We start from the raw sequence: 12,113 nt of genomic DNA, 5'->3' as shown, positions 1-12,113 counted from the left end.
AAAATGTGTATGTCTCAGCTTCACATGGTGCCTCAACTTTTCAGCAGATTCACAGAAAATGGATATATGTTTTCTGGTAGACTGGAGAGTGGTAATGCAACAGTTAATTTCTCCAAATCACAACAGCACATCCTTTTCAAGAAAAGTGTTCAAATCTTTGAAGGGTAGAATTCGGGGGTTTGAACTCTGTCTTGTTTTTCCCTTTCACTTAGTGTTGTAAATGTGTATTTATGATCAAAGTGGCTTACTGTGAATGAAGGGGAAGAAAACTGAAATCTAAGGATTAAACTTTTTTTTTCATGTATCCTAAATAACAAGGTAGAAATACAGAGAAAGTTGTGCGGTTGTGTTGGAAGCCTCAGACTGTTACTAATCAGTATGAGGAGAGATTAAATAGAGAGAACTATGGCAACCATCTAACATTTGTGAATGAATCTGTGTTTCCATAAGGCAGTTCCTAATGTACAGTACTACATATTCTAAAATAGATGCATTCAAAGTAGGTTGGCACAAAGACTACAATCCGTATTTGGTGAATGGCAGTTAAAAATATTCTGTTTATACCCTGAATATCTTTATTTCATAGAAAATGTAGACCTGACAGGATACTTGAGAGTTTTATGCTCCATTGGGTCTGTTGGCTTGAAGTGATGTCTATTGTTGGAAGTGATGTTTGTGTATAATTAAGCATCATTGTCTGAGTACAAAAAACTGACCTCATCAGTTTTTTATTCATATTATATCTGGGTGTGCTGTTTCTTGTGTGTAGGATCAGCAGATACAGGTACTACTATGGAAATTTATTTCATGTCAATTCATTTCTGTTCCATCATCTTTTCTCTCTCTTTTTTTTTTTTGTTGTTTGTTTTTTACATTATAACATCAAGCATGGCAGAAAACACAGAATTTAACTCTTTTCTCAATTTTTGGGTAATCCAAAGGCCTTTCCTCTTATAGTGGAAGACACTGCCATATCCTCCTAAAGAGGATGAATTCTAGGGGTGACTTGCCCATGCTGTGAACTCCAGGAAGTGGAGTCAAAGGACTCTGAGTAACTTTTTTCAGAAACTCCTATTGGAAAGACAAAATCCTGGGGAAATATTTTAAATTATTAAAATCTTATATCACGTAGTTTTAAAAAAAACAGTTTTCTTCCAGTATCCTGACTTTACTGTCACTCAAAGTAGCCCCAGTCAAACATTTCTGACAACATCATGTGGAATCATTTTTATTGCACTTTTACCTTTTACATTTCAGCCAAGGTGCCTTCTCCCTTCCATTCCTCCAGGAAATTGGCTTTCTGTATCATTTGAGATTTTTTTTTCTCTGACACCTGGTTGGCAAGTGGAATTATTAATAGCTAACTTTTACTGATGTGCACTGCTAGTGGTTTGTGACTTCAGGAATCTTGTATCTACTGGGCTGAATGGAGTGACTGGACTAAATGGGCCAATCTTTCCCAGTCTGAGGTTCATATAGATATTGTTGTCTGGCAACAAATACAAAGCAGTATGATGTAAATTAATGTATTTGAAGGGCAAATGAATGAATTACACAGCTGTTCTGAAGCTTGTAAACTTGGCTGACAGGTAATTGTACTGCCTGGCCTGGCCATATCGGAGGGCAAAAAAGATAACACCAAAAGTAAGATTTCCTATTATATAAACTGAAAAATAGTGCACAAGTACATGCAGTTTCATTATTACCAATTATTTAATTTTTAATTCATTTTGATTTTCATCTTGCATGATGTGTCTTTTTTCTCTGTGCCTTGGTCTTTGAGGAAAAGTTTAGCCTCATTGAGAGGGGCAGTACTGGTAGTAGGTGGAGAACTTTCTTCTTTTCTGTTGAATGAATGATGCAGCACACTCTTAACAACTATATTGCTACATCTGTAGTCTTGTAGTTTGCCTGAAATCCACTTATTTCTCTAATCAAGCATGCCACTCTCTTCTGCCTTCTTCCTTCCGGGCGTCCTCCCATTTTCCTGCCCTTTGTTATAAGCTTTTCATTCCTCTTGTCCCATCATGGATTTTTGCTGGAGGCTGTACAACATGGGAATAACAAGGCTGGTTAAACAGATTGGGTCTGCCATTAGATACCATGGATTTCAGTGCCTCTGTTATCCTCTAGTGTTCCCTCTAATGGTTGGACTAGGTGATGTTCAAGGTCTTTTCCAACTTAGATGATTCTGTGATTCTTTTCCACTCAGATAAACATGAATCTGCTCATCAGAGCATTACTGGAGAGTTGTATTGATTGGAGGTGGCCTGCAAAATCTATTGCAAGTGAGGCTGACAAGCTTTGAAAAAAATGTCTTCAAGCTAAATATTTAGCCTTACTTACCTCTATATGTAAAGATATTTATTTCATAAAGAGCAGCATGATTACTTGCAGATGTGATTTAAAAGTGATCTAAGAAGTGAAGACTATGTAAGGTGTTGCAAATACCCTTATAGTTTTGCCTATACAAACACAGCTAAGTCAAGTTATGGAAACCAAACATTTTGTTCCATAGGAAATTTAAATATTTCAGTAACAAAAATGAAAATTATCTCAAGTGGAGCTGGAAGAGGGAGAGGAAATTTTCCTTTAGAATGATGGTGTTAAAATTTTGCTTAGAAAAAGATCAAAATTATTTTTTTCATGATGACAATTTTTTAGTAGTTTCCAATGTTTCCAGAATTGAAGCTGTCCAAATATAAGCCATCTAAGTTCTATTCAATAACAGTTTGTCTGGTGAACTGCCAGGGGACTTTGAATGCTTTTGATCTGCAGCTGAGGTAGTTATTTTGGTGTGCTATGCCGGCACAAGGAAAGTTATCAACTTCCTATTTCTTCATCTAAAAAAAATCCCCCAAAAACCCAAACAAAAATTGAAAGGAGTTCTTATCAAAGGCAGAAAGAAAAATCTTTTTCACTTTTCTTAAGCTGTTTTAATAGGTGTGCTAGTTTTTGTTTAGCACACATCTGTATGCAGATGGAAAGGTCCAACATCACTGATGTGACAGTATTTTACCCCATGGTTTTCTGCTTCTTACATTCATTGATATATTGGTGGAATTCTGAAGGCAGAGGAAAGGCACAAAAAGGTCACAAAACTGCAAGCCAAGGTAAACAGCCTGTCAGGGTATGTTTAGCAAATGACAGTGTAAACCACAGAAAAAATACAGAAAGGAGAGGAAAACCTATTCCCCTGGAAAATACATTTCCTGGTTGGAAAGGCATTGAAGTTTAGAGTCGCTTCTGTTGCTTCCTTGCTCTTTTCCAATGAATTGTCTTTGTTCAGCCTGCTAATTCAATCCATGGTCCCAGGCATTTTAGGCCATGGGGAGGAGGAATACATGTTCTGCAGCAGGTATCACGGAAAGCATTGTGGGCATCATGACTAAAGGCAAAAACATCTTTCATCCCCGGAAAGGAGATTGGACTACCTCTGTCATAAATTTTACTTAAGTAGTATTTGAATAAAGTATTGAACGTAGATACACCACCAGAGCATTTCTTTAGTCGTTGTCAAAAGAGGGTTGTGTTTTCTTCTTTTTACACTGCACAGAAAAGAAAGATTCTTTGTTTGGTTCAGTGTGCAGTTTAACATTTTTTATTGCATTGCAGATGGAAAACAGCTTCTCAGTTCTTGGTTATTTATCCTAGTTTTCTTGCATTTCAAGTACAAGCTTCTCTTGAAGAGAAAATAATTTTGGATGGTTGTGCTATTGTCCCTGCTGCTCTTTAGCCCTGTGACGTGAAGATGCAGAATTATGTAGCACAATCTTGTAAATGCCTAAAGTATCTGAACCATTTTTGTTTTGTTATTTTTCACAGCAAGTTCAGACTTCAGTCCAGATGTACAATGCAAGGAATTTTAGTTGCACAGAAGATTCTTTTGGCAGGCTCTTGCAGCACATTCAGCCTAGATAACTGACAGGAATAAAGTTACTCACTAAAGATGTCATTATGTACAGGAAACATGTGAAGGACGCTTTTCTGTTGATGTAGACAAAATTTCTAAAGATTCCACTTGCTGATGGTGAAATATCTATATTGTGCAGTGAGCTACACCTACATATGTGTTCAACAGCAAGAAACCAATAATTATATTTCCTATATTTGCTTATGAAAACAAAAATCTTCTACAGCACCAGACTTGTTTGATGAATATAAAAGAATGAGTAATCATTATAAACCATGCCACATGTACTGTACCATGTTGAAATGAGAAAGTTACATTCAATTGACTTATAAAATAGTTTTAATAAATCCTTTAAGTAGTGATAATAGTAATTGTGCACACTGCAATGCAGTACTAGCAAGTGCTGTATATTGATTAGACTGCTTCCAGATTCATCACTTGGAGACAAGGGGATTTCTGATTATCAGAATGGTATTAGTGTGGGGGAAGGATAATTGAGAAGCCTCTCAATCAAGGTAACATTGATAACACACAGAAAAATCAGAAATTATTTTGATTACAAATGACAGCATGTTTACAAATATCACATATAAAGATCAAAGAGAAAAGAGTTGAATACGGAAGAAACACCCCAATAAACGGAATTATTTGGATCTGCCATGTACATCAGAAAGCTGAATTTTATTTGGGTTTTTCAGCATACTTATTTCCCTCCATTTTACCGCTCAACTAATGGAATGAATTAACATTTATTTTAAGGGTCTAGGATTTAAACTATGGAATTTGATTTTCTCTTTACTTCAGGGCTTCCTGGAGACCAAAAGGCACAATAGAAAGTACTCTGAAAGTTATGTAGAAGCACTAATACTATGCCTGACCCCCCAGACATCTTAAGCCTAAGTCAGTAAATGTAATGATTCTTATTCACTCTTTACAAATCAGAAAAGTAGATAAATATTTCATATTCTTAACTAAAAAAAAAAAAAAAAAAAAAAAAGGTTATCTTTACAAACTTTATAAACTGATCTTAAAAAAAAAAAAATTCAGAATCTTTTCTGAAAATCTTTTCTGAAAAAGATTCAGAATCAATTTGATAAATGTGTTGAGCCCTGAAGTCTTAGTACAATTAATGTACACATTGCCTTTGTAATAAGTTGTATACCTGCTCATAAAGTAAAAACACTGGTGGATCAGTTAAAGGAATTAGTGGTTGGGGAAGGGGGGGAAAGATGGTGATAAAGTAATTAGTAGCATAAGTTCAACAAAGATTTAAACCTGTGGTACATGGCAGTAATGGATTTTGAACACAGTTAATGAGCATATTCATTGCATTCATTTTTAATTAAGTGGAAAAAATACTGGTCCTTTAAATGGAGATAATAAATGTGCAAGTCAGTCTTGCACAAACATGTAACACAAGAATTTATTGCCCACTGTCTAACTAGGGAACTGGGAATCATTATAAAGATTAGCTTTACTGAAAAAAAATCTAGAAAAAGCTTTAGTAGAAAATTTTTATGAGGTAATAATTTTCACATTAAATATTGCTTGGCATGTTTGGTAGAGTGTGTGTGCGTGTTTTTTAAAATATGGGTATTTGCTATCATCAGAAGTAGAGCTGTTTATACCCTTGAAAAGGATTCAATCTATTTACCAATTTAGATTTGCATGAGATACACTTAATATATGACTACACGTGTAACAGAACATTAAAAATATCAGAAACTTTGAAACTTTCTCAGAGGTGTGTTATGCTTGTGCTTAGAATACAAATTGTGGTTTAAAAGTAAAACTGACTCAGAAAGCTGCAGCTGTGAACTTCCAAATGCTTGCTGTGCTTCAACTGACGCACTCTCACCTTCCCAAAGCACTGGGCTGTGCTGGGGCTGGGAGGGTTTCAAGCTGCAGCAGGGGAAATCCAGCTGAAATGCTTAGTGTTTATTCTGTCAATGGGCAGCCAGGGAGCTGACATGAAACAGGTTAAAACACTGAAACCAGACGTACATTCTAGAGCAGTGGCTTTCAATGTTTTTATGACTTGGGAACCCCCTAAACATTTCCAGTGGAAGCAAGGAGCTTGTGGGGCATGGTGCAGCTTATTGATGACAGTTGACTGGCATTTCTTAGTTACCTTTCATGGATCTATTTGAGGTTGTTCACAGATCCCCAGGGATACCCAGACCACATGTTAAAAACCAGTGAAACTAAATCAAACTCAATATGTTTCATTCTCTCAAAGCTCCCAACCCGTGTATCTCTTGTTCATATTACCAGAACACCAGTTTTTGTCTGACACACGGTATGTCTAGGTCTTTGCTCAACAAATGTCTCGTTGGGATGTGCAGAAAATCTAAATGCGCTTCCAAGTTTCCCTGTGCCACCTGAACCTTCAGGAGCTTATTCACCACCGGTATTTCAAGAGGGCAAGTTTTCCACACCAGAAAGCCCCTGAACATTCACTGGTGACATGCAGTATACTGCTAGTGATACTGCAGTATAAATTACTGTGCCATGCTTAGGCAATTTCAGTCTTTTTTCTTTGACTTTATTCTGCCCTGACCCACATGTTGTAATTGCTTTCCATAAAAGGAGCAAACAAAACCATACTCCTGGGTCTTTTCAAAAAGCTAACTCTGCTTTTATTTTTTTAACCTCACTGCATGATTTTATTACGTATTTAAGCCAGTAGCAACATTGAAGCTAAGTTTAAAATAGCTGGCTTTGGTAGCATAATTTTAGCATTAAAAAAAAAAAAAAAAAAAAAAAAAAAGAAGAAATTGCAAACTGCTGAGTCAGTTTATTGATTAAAGCAAGAAGTTTATAGATATGTTATCAGTAAATAAACATTTTATTTTCTTTTCTGTTCAGGTATGACTTTGTAGAAGTGGAAGAGCCTAGTGATGGCACTGTTTTAGGGCGCTGGTGTGGTTCCAGTAGTGTGCCAAGCAGACAAATCTCCAAAGGAAACCAGATCAGAATAAGATTTGTGTCTGATGAATATTTTCCTTCTGAACCTGGATTCTGCATCCATTATACACTTCTTATGCCAGTAAGTAACATGTTTCAGATTGGAGCATTTCAGGAAGACAAAATCTTTGAAGTGGTAGCTCAAAATAATCTTTTAATAGTTTAGGATTAACTACAGTTTTTTTCTTAATAATAATAATAATGATAAGCAATCTGTCTTCCTGAATTGTACATTTTATTTCTGTTTTTTAACTGAGTGTTCTTGTGGTTCTTCTTGTATGGCTTTGGACTGGGAAGTTGTGGGCTCAGTTGTTTGTGTGGAAACTTCAATAAAATGTTTGCATTCCTAATACAGTACAATGGCAACCCCCCGTTTTTTCTAGTTTTGAAAAGAAAAATCAGCATAAGAATCAGCTGAGAGGCATTGAAAGAGCATTGAGAAATTACAAAGATTGAAGAAATTATTTTTTTTTTAATAGTCTGCTGCTATTAGACATACACAGCCAAATTATACCTAGTTCAAAACCAGACATGTTCTTATGCTTCTTGATTGGTTTATTATAGTGACAAAGCAGACAATGCATAGTACTCATTTTCCACTGCATTTTCCCTGGAAACTGTACTTCAGACTTCTCTCAAGTGTTTTTTAATGCTTGTAAATTGTAAATATTAAACAATAGTCATTGTCTAATGTGACTGACTATTTTCACTGTCAACAGATTTCTGTTAACCTTTTTTCATAAAATGAAATATCTGTGATAGCAAAACAGTGTTTATAGATTTTTAAGGATGAGATGTTCTGAAACATTAGAGTGGAGCAGAACAAGGGTTGACTTGGTTTAGAATAGGTATTCCATATTAAAGAGGGTAAGGAATATTTTTGTTAAATTCCTCATAATTCGTGAATCTCTGAAGTCGTTCTGTGGTCTGTGGTATTTTGTTGGTGGAAAATATCTGCAAGCTCAATAAAAAATTGATCAAAAGAATCCATGTTGTAACCCCACTGACATGCACTTCACTCAAAATGCATTTGGCTTGCTTATTGCTTTTGCCAATTTTGCCTCTTTTCCCCATTTGCAAAACTTCAGTTACTGAAAAGCAAAGAACAATTCCACATATCTTTTCAACAATACATAATCTTCTACACAATACATTTAGCATACTGATGATGATGTCCGTGAAGTGTAGTACTGTGTGTGTACATATATATATATATGTATGTTATTTTCTGTAGTTTTCCTGTAAGTATTTTTAAATATTTAGGCCTTACTAAGAACTATTCCTAAAGCAATTAAAAGTTTGATCTGCATATTTGACTCTTTTGTGAGTTAGGCCCTTTTGTTAGTACAATAGTATGACCTGATAATGATGAATTTTGAAATTAAATAAAATGTCAAATCAGTCTCAAACCAACTTGAAATATGACCAGGATTAAACTTTTGTACACCTGAAGGCAGAATGTAATAAGTATGTTTACTTTTAGAAAATGGTAAAAGAAAATCCCTAAATAGATGTATTTGTGAGCTGATGCCAAATTTCGTTGCTGTAGCTCTAGTATTGCATCCTACCTGCTACATATCTACCTGACTTATGTATGATCCAACTTCTGTGGAAGGGATTAAACAAAAGCACGTAAAAATATCAGAGTGTATGTATAGTTATGCCATGCTTTACAAATGGACTGATTTTATTCCCTGACGTTTGATGGGGAAAACTGGTTATAAACTTGTTATCAACACTTGAAAAACAACTCTCTAATCTTCAAAATATTTACATCACTTATTCAATAGACAAAACCAGAGTTGACATCATAGGATGAATTTTTAGTTCCCTATTTTTCTCCATTAACAAAGCTCATATAGCATAAGAAGTACACATACAAAATGTTTTAGAAACCAAGTATGTTATCTCACATATGGAATAGGCAAGATCAGCCCTCTTCATGTCATAGGAATTCAGAACTAGCTCCAGAATGTGCAGTATAACAACTGCTCGTTGGTTTGTGAGTATTAATTTTCAAACCTCTCTTTAAAAGGGCTGTGACCTTTTTAATCAAAAATTATGTCTTAATAAGCCATGAAAAATACAATTTCACATTTCAGACTGCAGACTGTAAATGAAATCTATATTGCTGAGTTTCAGGATTAGACCTGTTTCTTGTACCTAAAGCAGTTGAAAACTGATTAAAAAAAAAAAAAAAGTGTTGTTCTGTAATGGTATCTCACACAACATTTCAAAAGAAACAAAAATGTACAGCCTCCCCTCCCGCCTCTCCATAAAAAAAGATGTCAGCTATAGGAATGGGTGTAAATTTTAAATAATTCTTGCAGAAACATAACTGATTCACTTAGTGATTCACTTCAATGAATTGGTCCTAAACAGTTAAATTTTTTTTTTCCTAATTTTTTGACAAGAGGGGGAGGGGGAGATGCCTGCTAGACTAGCAATGAGAGATTGTTTGGGGAGAAATGAAGCAAAACTGAAATAAAACAGTGCAAGCTTGTTTCTGTATTTGGAGGCCACACACAGAGAGGGGGACTGGACACATTTTCAGGTCTTCTAAAGAGCAAGAGAAATGGCTTTGTTTAAATCTGCTGTAATTTATCGTATATATATATATATATTTATTTTTTTACTTTGTATATTATATTTCAAACCAACTTTTCACATGATGAATAAGTCAGGGGAGAATGGCTATTGATCTGATTACTTCTAAGATTTAGTCACTCAGAAGGACTCATAGCAGTTCCAATGTCAACAGATTAAAATAATTTTTTAGAAGGGTTTACCATGGAATTGTAAGGCACTGTATAAAAGCAGGGCACGTACTGTGTACAAGCAGAATGCTTCATGAGAAAAACATGAGGCTTTTCATCAGATTCTAGCTAATTACAGTTTAATAATTTGAATTTCTTCCATTTTAAATTGTGTACCCTGGATACATCCAGAACATTCTTTAATTCTGGTCTAACCCCACCTTCCTTTCCTCTGTTCTATAGTTGCAAGTTAATTTTGTCTGCAATATGATAAAGTGAAAGGAAGTGTTGAAAAAGCTTATTCTTACTAAGGAAATGTAGTTTGTGTTATTTCAAAATTATTATGCTATTTTCAGCACAGCTGTTATTCTTAGTCACGCCTTTCATGCTCTGCCCTGTCACTTAGTCTGTGCTTACTGGTGAGCTGCTTTATTCACTAAGGGCTGCTTAGCGGTTGTTCTGCATTTTGACTGTTCAGCTATGCATTTATTAAAAGTCCTGGTTTTGGCAGCACTATACCACCTAAACCCTTCTATAACTTTAGTGCAAATCCAATCCATATTTCATCTCTTTTCCCCTTCTTCTCACTTGCCCCCAGTTACAGCTCTAATCCGTGTAGTACCCACATGCGATTGAGGGAAACCTTATAAATGCTTATAATACATGTTTGGGCTTCAGTCTTCCTAGTGACTTGCTTAGTTTAAATTATGTCAGTTACAAGTTTGGCAGAGAAAACTTGATGTAATAAAGTCCATTGTTACTTGGGGAGTGGGTGAATGGGATACTTGATGCCTGAGGTGCCATTAAGGAATGCATGACTGATTGCCAAAGTAGTTATTAATTATTCAGGGCACTCAGAACAAAGCAGCTCCAGTTAAAGTTGAAGCTGGGGGTGACTGTATTCCCCGTCTTTTTTGGCATATGGTAGCATGTCATTTGTCATCAAAGATCATGCCAAAGATCTTTGCAAAGAACAGACTTAACCCTCTTCTATGCAAGTGAAGATGAAGAGGAAAATCCAAGAAGCTGCATAAAGACTGACCTGGTTTAAAAGTGATGTGGCAGGTGTTTTGTGATTTTGGTGCAGTACATGTATGGCTACCTGAATTTCAATCCAAGAGGGGTTTGGGGTTTTTTTGATGCAGAGATGCTGTTAGTAGTTATCTTGCTATTAACAGTAATGAAGAATAAATTTGATACTGTGCAGATAATCTGTTCAGGGCTATCTAATAATTGTTCCTTTATTTCACCCAAATTGCTCTTTTAGGGTTGAGCATGTTAATTTTCTTTGTGGAAACTTTTTAATTGAGCTTTTTTAATGGAAAAGACAAATAAAATCTAAATACTAATAGAAGTGCTTACTAACAGAATAGAGAAAGGAAAGCTCTTACCTAACATTCCCTTCCTTTCAAAAGTCCACAGATTTCACAGATATCAGGTGTGTATCTCACATGTCAGTACCAAAGCCCGAGAGGCTTAACTCTGGCTGCAATAACTAAAAATCCATCCAGAAACATCATAAAGGACATTATTGATCTCCTAAACAAAGGTTTTTCTACACTCTCTTAAGAAGTAATTAAAAGATTTTGGAAATAACACAGTTTCAGTGTTGTTTAAGCCAAGGTGGTCTGAAGCAGCAGGAGAGTGTACAAGTGTTATTTAGCACTTTGCAATGCTACGTGAAGTGAAAAAGGACTGTGAAAATCCTTCATATGATAGGAAGGACTTTTAAATGAAACTTCAGAGTTTCCAGTGATTAGGTATAGTGAAACCTAAGCCTGGATAAATCAAAAAACTACTTAAGATGTTCCAGTGTGCAGATTCAATCTTTTTTTTTTTTTTTTTTTTTGTGTAGCAAAAAGTAAATTGTATATCAGAGAGGTTTTTGGACTAATTATTTCCTTGGAGAATTCATTTTGCATTAAATCTGTGCTTGAGATCTAAAGAGAAATTCCTTTAAAATTTCTTAAATGAGACATTTAATATCACCCCAAAATACATAGATAGGAGTGACATGCTTCAGGTTAATCAAAGAACTACAAAAAGTGCAAAACTGAGGATGGCTATTATCCATGGGACTACAACGAGAGGAGAAGCAGAAATAATCTCTGTATGATATTTCCTAATAAAATCAACATATCTTGTTTTCCTGTGACCATATCTCATTCTGTCACTTAGACATCATAGAAAATTTTAAAATCTGTATTTCTGAAGTAGACTCACAGAGAGACAGGCTTAGAAATGAATCTAGCAAAATTGTGGGCCTGTGCAGAAGTCCATGGAGATGTGCCCTTGGCTCGCACAGCCTGGGATGTCAGTGTAGATTTTCTCTAAGAAGAGACACATTTTGAACCAAACTGGTTGTCATTTAGTTCTTAAAAGGAATATGTTTATATGATAGCAAGTTTTGTACTCCAAAGGACTAGGTTTCCTTTCCCTCTGACCAAAATTTGCATGTAGTTTCTCATGTAGTATAT

The 12,113-nt window shown here is 35.4% G+C and overlaps 1 protein-coding gene across 1 annotated transcript in view; it reads left to right on the top strand.

Moving 5' to 3' along the window:
- PDGFC (platelet derived growth factor C) overlaps positions 1-12,113 on the top strand; it is a 134,543-nt gene that overhangs the window by 90,144 nt on the left and 32,286 nt on the right. The window contains exon 3 of the mRNA XM_074904053.1: positions 6,782-6,962. Coding sequence (XP_074760154.1) covers positions 6,782-6,962 — 181 coding nt within the window. The remainder of the gene's footprint in view (positions 1-6,781; positions 6,963-12,113) is intronic.

This window comes from Athene noctua, chromosome 4 (genome assembly GCF_965140245.1).
Source record: "Athene noctua chromosome 4, bAthNoc1.hap1.1, whole genome shotgun sequence".
Classification (NCBI taxonomy): Eukaryota; Metazoa; Chordata; class Aves; order Strigiformes; family Strigidae; genus Athene; species Athene noctua.
The sequence above is the reverse complement of the archived record's forward strand: the minus strand, read 5'-3'. Positions and strand labels throughout refer to the sequence as shown.